This window comes from Nymphaea colorata, chromosome 13, assembly GCF_008831285.2.
Source record: "Nymphaea colorata isolate Beijing-Zhang1983 chromosome 13, ASM883128v2, whole genome shotgun sequence".
Taxonomy (NCBI): Eukaryota; Viridiplantae; Streptophyta; class Magnoliopsida; order Nymphaeales; family Nymphaeaceae; genus Nymphaea; species Nymphaea colorata.
The window spans coordinates 6,011,939-6,027,111 of NC_045150.1; the positions used below are offsets into that span (position 1 = coordinate 6,011,939).

General features: G+C 36.1%; 1 protein-coding gene across 3 annotated transcripts; it reads right to left on the reverse strand.

Annotated features, from left to right (window-relative positions):
* Positions 1-22: 22 nt before the first annotated feature.
* LOC116266884 (heterogeneous nuclear ribonucleoprotein Q) lies at positions 23-6,627 on the reverse strand. 3 transcript variants are annotated; one of them, XM_031648336.2, is made up of 9 exons: positions 6,460-6,627; positions 3,266-3,706; positions 3,070-3,186; positions 2,467-2,607; positions 1,947-2,123; positions 1,222-1,429; positions 969-1,141; positions 789-874; positions 23-696 (listed from the first exon to the last, which is right to left on the reverse strand). In XM_031648336.2, exons 2-9 carry the CDS (start codon positions 3,695-3,697, stop codon positions 558-560), a joined length of 1,473 nt encoding a protein of 490 aa, XP_031504196.1. In that variant the 5' UTR covers positions 3,698-3,706; positions 6,460-6,627; the 3' UTR covers positions 23-557. The 3 variants fall into 3 exon arrangements, with proteins under 3 accessions (XP_031504196.1, XP_031504195.1, XP_049937171.1); XM_031648335.2 differs by having other exon boundaries at positions 3,266-3,727; XM_050081214.1 differs by having other exon boundaries at positions 3,266-4,059.
* Between the last annotated feature and the right edge of the window lie 8,546 nt (positions 6,628-15,173).

The following is a 15,173-nucleotide window of genomic DNA, read 5'->3' on the forward strand; positions in this document are numbered from 1 at the left end:
TCTATTTACGAAAAAAAAAACGTCCTAAAGATTAATATATTAATCACTTGACCATGGTCAATACATCGGCCTCGGTGCTCCGAATGGTGCACAAGGGTTACATAATAGTGCTAGATTAAGAAAATGACTGACGGAGAAACATGGTTGATTGGCATACCAAAAACCATCCACAACGACCAAATATGCAGAACGACGTCCTGACAGGAAGAGGAGCATTTCGGATTGCTCCAATTATCAACAACTGGAGAACATTTAACCCGTACGGTACAATTGAAGACGGTGGAATGGGAGACCGAACAAATTGAAGAGCCCAAACGAATTCAACTTAAATACACTACGTTTTCTTTTCTTTTTTTAACTCTTTGAAGCAGGTATACACCAAATGTAGGAATACTGCAGGGCCCAAAGAGAAGCATAGCAACTGCCCCAGTTCGAGGGCAGTACCATTTCATGTAACCCGGAATCTAGTACATATCCAACACAACCTTCATGATCACCAGAACGCAGGAGATATAGTTTTTTATCTTCTCTGACAGTCGATGTGCTTTGACAGAGAATCAGTAAGGGCGATACCTACGCCCACGGTTGTCCCCTCCACTGTTCTTGCCACCACTTGATCTCCCGCTACTCCCAGCACCACCACCACTCCGACCCCCTCTTTGCAGTGAAGTGGACGCAGCAACCGGAGGTTGTTGCCTGAGCAAAAAATCAGAACCATGAGAAAAGAAGCTGAATTTTATGTTGCTAGACAAAATGTTCGAGTTAGGTGGTTATGCAGTGTCACTCACAAGACATATCCAATTCGTCCATCAGGCAGTAACATCGGCACCATGGTCATGCCTGCTGGTGTAGGGCCCCTACCGTAGATCATAGGCTGCAAAACCAAATAAAATGAAACTTGAGACTGATAATGGAGGTAATGACAAGTACAAAGAACAGATATCACACGGAATAGAAGCCTTCCAAACCTGTGCAAAGCCAGCTCCATACCCAGAAGCACCCAGGGCACCATACATGCCACCTACCACACCATAACCAACACGGGGGTAATTGGAGATGAGTCCACTTTTCTGTGTGTTTGAAGGGCCATCTGACTTTTTGTCTGCCTGAGGCTTTGCAAGTGAACATTCAAGAACTTGGCCTACAAATACAACAAATAACTGTAAATAAACCAGCATTTCCAAATCAATCAAGAGTGTCGAATATGAAGCATTGACGCACCATTAAGTTCATATTTTTCAGTATTTTTGAGAGCTTTCATTGCGCTCGATCTCTCAGCAAAATGAATAAAGCCAAAACCGCTATTCTCATGTCCAGGTTTAGTAGGAGGCAAGACAACCTTCGTGATTTCACCGTGGTGTTCAAATAACTCCTTTAGCTGTTCTTGAGTAACACCTTTTGGCAGATTTTTTACATAAATTGCCTTCACCTGTATAAAGATAAAAGAATTGAGTGGAAACCTTGCAAAACCAAAGACTAAGTATGTCCTGCTGAAACTGATGCTTTCTCTTTGTCTCACCATGGAAAGCACGTAATATGAAAACCATCTCAATGTTATTGAGCATACAGTCATAAAAAAAAGTACTTCCATATTAGCATTTGAGGTCATTTATCATCTTTTAAGGGATGGTCATCTTCATCAAGAAACATTTTCTACAGGACCTCATGGGTTGCTGCATATGGACCATTATTATTGCCTGTTTTGTATAAAAGGAGACATGAACATCGGTTTGGTGTTTCTGTCAAATGGTTCACATGTTTTGTGCTCCTTGTTTTCCAGACAGCTTCTAGCAAGCTAGTGAAGACTATGTTATACTAGCAGCTAGTCAAGACTATGTACTAAAGGTGCTGAAGGCAATGATGTTGTGCACAACCAAAAAAAAAAGAAGAGAGAAGAGTTAGTAAATAGATGAAGCAACAGAAAGAAAACTAAAATGCAACAGCACCTGAGCCGAAGCTGCATTGTCAGAGCTGTTCTTAGGGTCTGCCCAGCTAATGGTTGGTGCATTCCCATCAAGCTTAAATTGAGGGTTTGACATCTTTTGCTTGGAATAGTCAGCACATGCGTGATTGTAATATTCAATGAAAGCAAATCCGCGATTTCGACTGGAGTTTTGCGGGTCCTGTGCTCATGGGAAATGACAACGACAATTAGAGTTGTAAATCATTCAATAAAATAAATGAAACACAACTAAGAACAGTATTTAGGAATTGAGAACCGAAAATCTCTCCAGCCTCGTATAATTTTGAAGGTTGCTAAGGGTGTGTCTGAATGGTGGAGCACATCTGAGACAGATGCACTCTCTTGTGACAACTACAGAACAATGTAAAAATTGTCCCTTTTCAAATATTGTTGCTTAGCCCCCTTTATTTTTGTGGGTTGGGAGGAGTCCGGGTAAAGGAGGGGGAGGAGATGTGCTCCTCCACTCATTGGAACACATCCTAAAAGAAAAAATTGCCAAGTACCTTCAACAGTTCAATACCAACTATTCCAGGACCAACATCAGTTACTACTTTATTCAAGTCCTCTTCTCCCCAGTTCTTTGGAACATTACCAATGAACAGCCGATGTTTTGCTTGAGATGATGAAAATTTCAGTTTCCTTCCCTGAAGAGCAAAAAATTAAGAATTGAGATACTCGTCAATAAGGAAGCAATCACATTCTTAATAGCACAAAAACTGCACTTTGACATGATGATCGTATATTACCACCAACATAATAAAAGCTTCTAGTATGACTACCAGATTCCACAATCTTTTCAATTATATTAAGGGCATCTGTTTAATCATAGGATTCATAACATTGTTTATCCATGCTGACATGCTTTTATTATGCAGAAGAAAAATGCAATTGGACATGTCATGCAAAAAGATGAATATCAAAGGCTCATTTTCTTCTTTTTTTTTGGGATAGACAAGCTGGGTTTAGGCAGTTATGCCAACAAAGATACACCCTGGACTTGGATTCTTGACCTTCTTCAACTTGAAGATCTTAAAGTCCAACACCCTAGGCAGGTCTACAGAGCTCTTCTTGGCAATGAAAGCAGAAATTACCAACAAAAAAGCTACCTTAATTTCTGTATTATTAAGTTCTTCAATAGCTTTCTGAGCCAATTCCTTGGTTCTGAATGTCACAAAAGCATAACCCTTGTTCTCGTTAGAGTCTTTCCCCTTCATAATCCTGACCTGCATGTGCCAATTAGTTTAGACAATGTAGTAACTGTCTGTTAGGAGTATGATGGAAACAACAGAATGCAATATATACCTCTGTAACTTCACCAATAGGCTCGCAAATGCCTCTCAAATCCTCTTCATTTGCATCCTTTGGAATGCCACCTACATAAACTTCTGAACCATGAGGAGGAAGTGCAACAAGTTCTGCATGCTTCTCACGTTCACCAGAATCATCTTCATCAGTCTTCATGTCTTCTGCTTCATCAACATTGTGGTCTTCTGCATCATTCCCAATAGAGATAGCAGCATCTTGCTCTTGCTCTTCGTCCTCCTCTTCTTGCTCTTCTTCAATCTCTTCGTCTTCCTCTTCCTCCACCTCCTCCTCTTCCTCCACTTCTTCTTCTACTTCTTCATATTCAACTTCCTCCTCCTCTATAACCTCTTCTGCACCAAGATCCACCTGCTCCTCTGGTTCTTCTTCAACAGGCTTTGAAGCCACAGCTGAGCTCCTTCCTCTCGGCATCTCAAGTACCTAATGTGAGCTTGTAAAAGACTGTGGCGGAAGCAGAATCCAGGAATATTTGTAGACAAAGGTATACAGATATTGGGAGGGAGAAACAAAATGAAAGGGCAGCAGGAGTTCATGAGTGAGAATCTTGATTCAAACTTGGCCATGAGATATGAATTGTAGGAGTTGAAAGTGAATGATTAATTTTTCTAAAGGGAATAGATGTAAGTAGCTAATTAAGAGACTAGCATGAGAAAGAGAATCAAGTGATCATCAAAAGGATGATGCCTCCAGGCACAAAAATGGAGAGAGAATTCTCGCAGCTTAGATATCAGACTGCTGTTCGAAGATAATCTCCATTTTAAGATTTTAAATCTCTAATTTCCAAACATTAACAATAAAAAATCAAAAAGAAAAAAAAAGTAACAACGTAAGATAACCATTTACAAGTAATAAACAAATGACTGTAATATTGTCACTTCATAATGTTAAACGACAAAATAGAAACTATAGATAATAGCTTAAACTACCAGCATCAATTTTCTGATTTATTCTAAAAGGCTAAGCATGGAATGACCAACACAATGAACAAAGCAGTGAACAATCTGGCTAATAGAACCAACAAGTGATACATAGACTACACATACTCAATCAAGTGGCTGAAAACAAAAAGGAAAATGCATGAACGGATAACCTACAGCAACAATACAAATTGAGAATGGAACAACTCAAAAAAAAAAAGGTAGGTCTAAACTGCTTCAAAATTTAAATAGTTAATTGATGCACATTGAGCTTCATAAGCTGTCGTTCAACTGAAATGATCTCTGATGTGTAATGTGGCAAACATGCGGCTTCATTCAGTATTCTGTGTTACAAATTACAATTGTATAGACATCCTATGCATCGCATAGGGGCACTAACCACTAAGTCATGAAGATCAGAACAAGGATGGACCAAGACAACCATTTCTAGTTAACCCACACTCTGGACAAATAACCAGCAACCATATGTCAATAAAGACAAAGAACTTGGATTCAGATCCATTGAAGCAAAGATTTATTCACCCGTCATAGCCATCTCTTAGAAAAAGTGGAAAACTGGTTCAGGCAGAAGTTACCATTATTAATGCCTAGATGATTGATTAGACATCAACAATTAATAGCAGTGTCCCAATTCTAAGAAAACATAGAGTAAATTTTTAAATTTTAAAAATTCCTAAAAATTAAGGATAAATAAAATAAAGAGCAATATATATAACAATTAACAATCATACATATTAAAAATAAATAATCATAGTAAGTTATGATTTATGAAGTATAGAAAAGCCGCCAAACATATATAACATTATAAGTTTATAACCCTTATGCAAAACTGAATTAAAAAACCAGACAAAAAACAACATCGGTAAGATGGTAAAAAAATTATAAATCAAGCAAGAAACAGCCTTAATAAGCACAACAGAAAGAACTAGGCAGAAAACAACGCCAAAAAACAATTAAAAATAAAACAACAAACAGCGTCAATAAGAGGACATCATGTTTAGCTAATTTTTCCTATCAAAATCAAACAAAAAAGTATAAACTACCTGTTATAGCAAAACAAGGACAGAAAGAGACAGAGAGAACCGCTGGTGGTGTAGAAATCCAGCAGAGCAAACGAGAGAAACTGAGGGAGAAGGGGAAAAATGTTGTTTTCAGTTTTCACCAAATCTAAAACCCTATAAAACAGCACAGTAAGAACGATTTTTTCCTTTTTGGCCACTATAATATTCACATATTACAGTTGACGCCACCAAACTTTAAAAAGAAAAAATGGAAAGAATAAAGAAATTCAGAAACATCAAATATCCGTGTCAATTCGACCACACAGAGTTTAGCTCTCCGGCTAATCAATATTGGCTTGCCAAGAAGCAAACTTTTCCTAGTACAAAGCCGGGTGTCTAAGAAAAGCCAGACATAAGAAAAGAAACAAGTCTCTGCAGCTTCCTGTAACCAATGATTTGCTCAACAACAATGGAACAACAAGCACTCGGTAACGCCTATTGAATGCATAAAACTATCATAAACAGGAACTTTCATTCCATAAAAGCTAAGAGGGAGAATGCTCTAAAGAGATGCACAACAATCTCCTTGAAGATTCTGAACAACCAAGTCTAGAACAGGTTACTTATCATCTATATCGAAGGTACCAATGGTTCTTCTAATTCATTGGCAACCCTTTGTAGATTCAAGTAAAATCCATTTCATTTCTCACGATAAAGAAGGCTAATTGTAACCATAGCATTCTTCACTATCCTATGAAGCAAGCAAAAGCACGAAATACTAGCGGCGTTGCTCATCGTGGAAAAGTTTCACAGCTAGGAGGACAGCACGATTACAACACTTGCATTCGGTACATGAGGAAGCACCCCGCAATGGCATCAAGTATCTTCACCAAACCATTCCCGAAAACATAAGAGAATGCAAATTTCCAAGTCGAAAGAGGAAGAGACGAACAAGGATGGTTTTACGAGAAACTACCACCACACGAAAATAATCACGGAACAGAGGAAGAAACAAAAACCATCTTTAAGCAGGCAAGGTATAAGACGCCCAAGAGGAGACTTCAAGAAACGTAACGGCTAAACCCAGAGAAATTTAGCAGCAGACAAAGAGAAAGAGCATCGTTCCAATAAAACATCACCAACTAATCTCTTTTCTAACTACATTCAAAGGGTTCAGAGACATGATGGACAGACGAGTGATCAAGGAAGGAACAAAAGGAGAGGAGTAACTCACCAGATTATGTAAGAGAGTTTGAGCAACAAAGAAAACAGAAGGAGATGAAGAGAGAGAGAGAGCCGAAATTCACAGGAAACGTAGCCTTTCCCCTCTTCCACCTCGTCGAAGCAGGAAAACCAACCCCACCCCGCCCCAATATGTTGATTTCCTAGGGTTTCCACATCGACAAGGAAATGATTTTACCAGATTGGTCTCCGACCCACCGGGTGAGGTAAAATCCAACACCTTGCACTTAAGATTTGATTGGTGGCCTTCAGTTATCGGTACTCAGAATTGTTACCATACTTATATACGAGCAACACTGGTTTGCACGTCGTTCCGTGTTTGAGTGAAAAAACGCCAAACAAACGCGTATTATACGCTAAAAACACCTCTACCGTATAAAACGGAAATAAAATGCGTTTTTTAAAAAAAAATCAAAAAACAAAAAACACGTATAATATCCATATTATATTTTTTTTCATTTTTTATCCTTTTTTTCTCATTTTTTACCTTTTTATTAATTTTCATCTTTTATAATTTTTAAGATATATTAAATGTTTAAAATTTTTAAAAAATTTGCTGAACTTTTCTTGTTTTATTTTTGAGATATAAAACTTTACCGTATTATACTCATCTTTTTCTTTACCCTTTAATACATGTACACATTTTTTGCATAACTACGAACGGACTCATCGTATATCCCACATCCGTTTTGTGCATAAGTTAGAAACATCAAGATTGATTACACACACATATATAAAAGAAATATATAACATATTCTATTATAAGTATAAACCTGTTTATAAATATTAATTTAGTAAAAGAGATGCTTTATAAATATCATAGGTTACTAAGTTATGCAGATGATTGTTACTTTTTCGATCTAATAAGTTAACTAGTTTTTCTTTTCTTCCCTTCTTTCTTTCACAATGATGATTGGGGCAATAAATCATTTACTATATTGCTTAAACTTTCACATCATAATATGTAAAACTGCGAGGGAGTTTTATGAAGCAGAGAAGATTTTTACATATTTGAGTCTTAACCTATATTAAAAATTGAGGCAAGTGATAATTTTGATTCACGTAGGACATTAAGTAACTTGTACAATAAATACCCAGCCATACTTGTTCCTTATAAGTTGTCATCATAATTGTATATGGACTAAGTTATATATAATGTTGTCACTATTTATACTTAGACCAACATCTTCTAAAATGAAGATGGATCTATATTACATAACCATTTAGATATGAATTGAAGATGTTGTGGGATATCTATTGATGCAGTAAAAAAGAGGACTTCTCCTACTCTAAGACACGATCAAACAGCAGAATGGCGAATCAAGAAATGCAGCGAAACCAATGAAGGAAATTATATACCTTCATTTTAAAAATTACTTGTTTTATATAAAAATTTTAAAACATGATGATATTTCGGTCCTAGTTAAAATTTAAAAACTTTAATTCAGTCTGCCTCATGAAAAAATTTCTAGCTCCACCCCTGCGTGCACGGACCTTCTTGCTATTGCTCCAGCCTTCTAGGTCACGACTCACATTTGGATCCACATTGGCACTGAGGCACTCTTGATCCAACCTCTCATTGGGGATGAGTTCCCGGAGCGTCTGGCATACCGGGTCTTTCTGGGTTTGCTTTGGGCCAAAATATGTAAATGTTCTAGGTTGTTTTTCAATTCTTACAATTTCTAACCCTGTTTGTAAAATTTATGAAATAGCTATTTATATACAAGTAACAAGGTCCGGCAATGGAGGACGTCCTTGGCATTAATAAATATATGACATTTATGTAGAAATGTCATTAATTTTTTTTTTTTACATATAAACTCCCCTTGGAAATTGAAATTTAATGTAATAGTGCCCTTATCTAGAAATGCGTAGCTCATGAAAGCCTTAGTTGAGCTTTGGTAGTTGGGAATTTTGCAGGGGTTAGCGTCAAGCATTTGATGTTGCATGTTGGGTTCATTTTGCAAATATGTAGTATAACACCCATCTTGTGAAATTGATTGAAGGGAGTCAGGTATAACATGTAGTTGGAGCTCGTTCTTCAGCAGGAAATGCTTTCCAATGGATCATGCAGTTCCGGTTGCGCTCAACTCAATGGCATAGCTCCGCTGTTGTAGACTATTTTTTGTATCTCTTGAAGCATATGCTAAGGAGTCGTTTGCAAGATGGAATAGTATGTGAGTATTCTACGAATTCGGTTCAAAGGTTAGGGTAGATTCATGAAACACGGGTTCTACAGTCTAATAAATCTGCTCTAATATTTAGCAAATATTCATAGAACACTTCCACCAAACAACCCAAGGTAACAATATATCTTTTTAGATTGTTCCCTAAGTTGATATTTGGTATGAGAAGATAGATAACAGATGACATGTGCTATAGGTAACTAAATGATCTTAGTTATTTACAGGCCTCTACATCGAGCAAATGATGCAGACATGCAGGGGTAGAGCCAAGAGAGGCCCGCATGGGCCTTGGTTCCATCTCAATTTTTTTTAAAAAAAAAAATTACATGTAAATTTAAAAAACTTTACTTGTTCTATATAAAAATTTTGAAAAATGATATTTAGGTCCATGTCAAAATTTTAGAAACTTTAATTCAGTCTTTCTCATAAAAAATTTCTGACTTCGCCCTGGGTTTGTGGATTTAGCTCCTCGAAGTATTGTAGTTTCAAAGAAACAACGGTAAGGTGACAAGTCCACATGAATAGTTGCTTAATTAATGAACATTAAAAAGATTTTAAAAGTTTATAGCCTATGTAAGTCACATGGGGAGTGGCAATGCCATCATCGTCGAGCTTCAAAATGGGCATCCTCCATTTAATGGAAAATTAAAGCTCAGGTAGTTTCTTTTTTTGCTACAATTTCGTTTGTTTCCTTCCCGTGGCTTCTTTCTCTATTGCTATTCTTCTCATCGACGTCAGTACTTCAAGTCTCAACATTCTGCATCGGCATCTAGCTTGTATGGCACCGTATACAAGAACATTGTGCAGAATTTCTGGTCCTATCAGCCAAATTCAGCAACTTTGTCTTCATCTTTTTGCGCATCTTTTTACCTGAATTCCACTAAAGGGTAATATGTATATCGAAGCTCTCACCCATAAGGGCTCGTTTGATGGGCAGGAAGTAAATAAATTTTAAATTTTTTAAAACTTTTCCTATCTTGTAGCACTGGAAAAAAAATTTAAATTTTTTAAAATTTTTCCTGTCCATCATACTTGAGATGAAAATTGGGACAATGTTCAGAAGCATTTTTCTAGAAATTTCATCATACCCCAAGGGATGAAAAAAAAAGTTCGGGACAAAAAAAATAAATGTTGGTGCTTAATCTCCAATGATTTTGTTTCCCATCTTTCATTTCTGTCAAACTGAGAAAAATTTATTATCTGGAACATAAACCCAAGCCCAGCAAACACAAAAGGGTTTTGGAAGTCTGTATTTTGTTTCCATTTCTTCAATTTCGAAAATAAGTTTCTAAAAACTTCTCTTCAATTTCATATGTAGAATGTGTCAAACAGCCCCTACAGAGTTTTATCAGCACAGATTCCGAAGCAGGTAGGAGATGGATGGCGGTACAGTCAAGAGCATGTCATTTAAAGAACTTTATCATCACAAATTATAGGGGCAGATAGTTGATGGATGTCAGCTGCGAGATGAACGTCCTATAACTGGATCAGCATGAAGGGGTGTTCCATGTATTCACCACAATTTTTTATGTAAACACGCCATTAATATGTTGTAAGTTCTTTTGATCTGGGATGATAAGATATCTATCAGGAGGGCTATAGCTCAGTTGGTAGGGCACCTCAGTTTACATGCATGTGCGTAAATGTTTTTGAGGTGAGTTCATCATGCAATCAAAGAAATTGATCTTCTGTTATTGAAACGAAAGGTTGATCTTTTCCTCCCTTGCTTTGAGAGAACCAGTTGATTGATCTTCTGTTATTGAAACGAAAGGTTGATCTTTTCCTCCCTTGATTTGAGAGAACCAGAGAACAGTAAGTAGCCTGCCAAGTATTAGGTTCGATTGGGTTCCAATTCATAATTCAGATACGAAATAGAACCAACCATTGATTTGTTTCATAACGTGTAAACACAAGATTAACAAACAAACAGAATCAAAATTCAGACCGCCGCACAGGGAAGCAGAAAGAAGATAACGTTGCATGAATATTAGCCCGTCAAGCTTGAATTGGCGACTGAGCAGACAGAAAAGAAGAAAGTTGATGGCGATTGATATAACATGGGAGGGGATACGTGGGGAGAACCTTCTTCTCAAAAGGCAAACACTGAAGGAATGCCAACCAAAGCAGCCATGGTGCAGCTTCGGCTGATCTCATTTTCCCTATAACCTGCGGTTGAAGAACGTAGACAGTGCTTTTAGCAATACTTCTGGACAAACATACAAAGATTTGAAAAATGGAGTTTCAAAGGACTTCAGCTTCCCAGTAGCATTTACACATTGCTGCGCAGATATCAGGAGTCTTAAGATAGAACAGTTCTATTTACCAGTATTCTGACATAAACATGTTGTCCATGCACCGCATCTAATTGAGATATTTCAACATTCCGCATGTCCATTGACTCTTAGTAGCATCTCCTTAAAAACGTGAGGTTTTTATCTTAGGGCGTGCTTGACTGTGAGCAAAAAACACCTGATTTTCACCGGGGAAAAGTAATCCCTTTATCCAAAGAACTGAGTGATAAAAGAACTGAGTGATGAAAATTATCTATTTAGCCAAAAATTGGGGGACGGAAGTCGCAGCCGTACTACGAAAACTACAATAATGCATGAGCGGTCCCATGTAGTGCTTCCAATCACCAGTTTGCACAAACCACACCAATTGCATTGCTTAATGGCATCCTCTCCTAAACAGTGCTTAACGGCCGATCAAGAAATCGGAACGGATTCGGATATAAGAAATAGCATTCGATCAGGTTTGAATTCGGTTTTAAATAAATATCCAATTGGATAATAAGCATCGTAACAAGTATATTTGCATCTAAACTGTAACTTGATATATAAATCCAAACCATGAGCTGATATTCGAATCTGAAGTGAGCTTGTATACGCATCTGAACTGTAACCTCATATCCGAATTTGAAGTGAGCTGGTATCCGAATCAAAACTATAACTTGATATCTGAATCGGAACCATGAGTTACCTACCACAATGGTAAGATGTTTTGGGCAGAAGATTTAACCAAACGCACCAACTTCACGAAGTCTAATTAGTTGCTAATGACTTCCATGGAGTTATGAATAATAATGGTCATGTAGTTGCCATATACACCATTTGACTTCAAATATTTACAGCCACATCGTGCAAAATAATTTTAATTCATTAATATTGTGTTTAATTGAACATTTTATGTAATCAAGCAAATTATTATAGTTAACACATCAACTAAGCAAGATATCTTAACTAGTGCATTTATTTAATTGCAAATAATAAAGAAAACTTCAATTAAGAAATTTCAACAAAATTGGCATTTTCAGAAATATGAAATTAATATTTTGCAGAACTCTTAAAAAAGGTTTTGTTTATCAATTCATCAATTACTTATTTAATCAATCAAGTAAATTATTTTTGTATAATCATCTAAAAGTCTTGCTTATTTGATATATAACACATAATTCACCAATTTTTTTAAAAAAAAAACCTTTAACTAATAAGAAAAAATTTGATTGAATATTTCAATCATTAAATCAATGCAATAATTTAGAGCGTGAAATGTGCAAATAGAACAATCTGTTTGAAACATAAACAATTCGTGCAAACAGATCAATTTATAAGTTATTCTATTTATGTAATTAAGCAAACTAATATACTAAGAGGACTAACCCAAAAAGATAGTGATGATGTGGAGCTAATGAAGGTTTGACATCATTGAACACTTTTTATATATATGTAAAGCAAGTTATTTTAATTAACTCAATGAAATGAGATAATTTCTTTAAGCACTGTATTTTTTAAATGGGAACTAATATGGGTCACTTGATTTAATAATTATCAACAAGTGATCATCATAAAAAAAAGTTATCTGCTAAATTAAAATTTGTCGTTATATAAAAATATAAAAATCATAATTCAATATGTAGATTCAATATAAAAAATATGAAAGTCATATGAATAATTTATTTATTCAGCAAACTATTTTAACAATTAATCAAATATATCATTTCTGTATAGACATGTAACCTCATAAAAGTTTTATTATGTTGATAAACTAGTTGCTTAGGATAAGTATTTAGAAAAAAGAGAATTGATCAGAGGAATTATTTGAAAACAGAGAACCCAAGCTTTATTAAACTATTTTATGTAATTACAACTATTTAGTTAAACTATCTTATGCAATCAATGAATGCATCAACAGATATTCTTTGCAATAGCTTAGCCACCAGAGAAGGAGTCCGACTCAAATTCGCTAAAAGAAAAAAGAAATTGACTCGTTGATAAACAAATTGAACTCGAGTTTGACTTATACTTGAAACATTAAACGAGTCAAGTTTGAGTAATAAGAACTCAACTCAATTAAGCTCGCTCAGCTCGACTTGTAATTAAACCAATGTTGTCAAATTTGTTTTTTAAATCAAATCGAAAAGCTAAAAGGTTTAAAGACTCAGTAAATCAAATTGGAATAAGAAGTAAAGCTGGATACCGGGCCATGGGCTCGTCGGGCTTTTAACAAGTTGGGCTTAGGCCTTGAAAATGGGCTCAAGCCGACTGGGCCTTACAAGAAACCTGGCTGCACTTGGGCCCGCGCTTGGGTTGACACTTGGTCAAGTTTGATTTCAATTATTTTTATTAATTTTCAATGTAATTATATATATACATATATATATATATAATATAAATATTTTTATTTTTCGTATTAAATTTGAAATGGGCCCAAGCACACCTAATTGAAATCATTTGTGAATGGAAATGGTTAAAAATGTATTTTGATCAAAAAAATAAATTTTGAAAAGTATTAAAAAATGATATAAAGGTTTTATCATATTGAAAAAAAAAAGATAAAGAAGCTTCCCGCCGTTTTCCTTTAGTTGTAAAAAAGTTTTTCATGGTGGTTTCATGTATGTTAATAGAGATTAATGGCTGTCTCTCTCTGGTTTCTTCTTCAAGACACTTCTTCCCTAACACCACCCAACACAAGTTACGTTGGAGGGAGAAAAATTGGGCGCCTGCAGAAAGAGAAGAAAGAGCTACTATTGAAAGGGAATGATAACAATGGTAAGAGAGACACTTTTCTCTCTCTCTCTCTCTCTCTCGGTTCTTTGTGTTCTTGTGTAGTTGTTTTTTCTTTTTGCTTTTTGTTTTGTTCTTGGGTTGTTTCACTTCTGCCGTTCTGTGTATGTTCTTTCGAGTGATGTTGGTTTTTATGGTAAAGCTCCATGTATGAGAAGAAGCTTGGTTGTCGTGAACAAGTATAATTTCTTGTTATGTCCCTAAATTTGGTCATGGGTTGCTACGAGGGAGAATCAATGTCCCTTAGCAGAAAGAAACTGAATCACTAGCCGTCCGCTTTGCAGAATAAAGTGCCTGTAGCACAGCAGTTGAGGGGAACTCATCCGCCATGGTAGGGGATAAAAGGTCGAACTATTCTATATCCAGACTCTGGATTGGCAGATCAGGGAACTGATAGCAAGTTAAATCAACATGCAAGTGCACCATTGATTGCAAAAAGAGATTCATAAGCAACCTACCCAAAATTCCACAGCTTGGCTTTGTTTCTCACGAATAGCTACAACAAGCTTCTGACCTTGTAACTCTGAAAGCTCCTCCTGATAGAAAGAACAAGTGAAAAAGAATCAGATCATGACTAGTATTTATCTTAGGAGCAAGGACTAATCTATGAGGGCAGATAAAAATATAGTAAATGGAATATATGTTTATCAGCCACAGAATCAACCCCATTAATGACAACAATATATATGTAACTGTCTCTAGTTACCACCGAGAGCAGGTAACATTCGCATACCCTCACAAATTTATGTACAACGTTAACATATTGCTAAGAAGGACGGAACATGTCGTAAGAATACAAAAGACCTAAGTCTACATAGCACACACCTCTGTTGCCAGAGGCAAACTTGTACTTACATCTACACTAAGTAAAAATCACCATACAGCAGCCAAAAGTTCCCTTCACGATCAAATGAAAACACCAGAAGACACGCCAACTCAGGTCCCAGTCTGCCTGCACCAGAAACTTATCAGCAATCTTTAAATTCCTGGCATTGCAAGAAGAATACTGGAACCAGATTAACTGCAAGATAGCAAGACAATGTGTGATACTGTGCTGTCAACATTTGATCTTGATGTGCCAGGTGCTTTTATATAGAATTGCTCATTGTTTACTTGTTCAAATGCTGGTTTGGTACCATAATCATGTAGTGAATCTTCTATCGGGATCTTTTGTTTTCTAATTTGTGTTTCTGCAACGTATTGTTTTTTCTTTGCGAGACATGAATCACATGATTCATCAGTAAGCAATGAGTTACTGATTTTCTGTTTATGCGGTATTATTTAATTTACTGATACTCCCCTTTCTGTTTTCTTTGTTTCGTTTTCTAAAACGAGCTAGAATCATTTAATGAATCTCTCCTAGAATTTTTAAAATATACGCTTGCCTTCTTCCGCTTGAGATACCCTTCTCGTGTCCTTTTCTTCTATGAATTGTTTAAATAACGAGTAGGACTGAG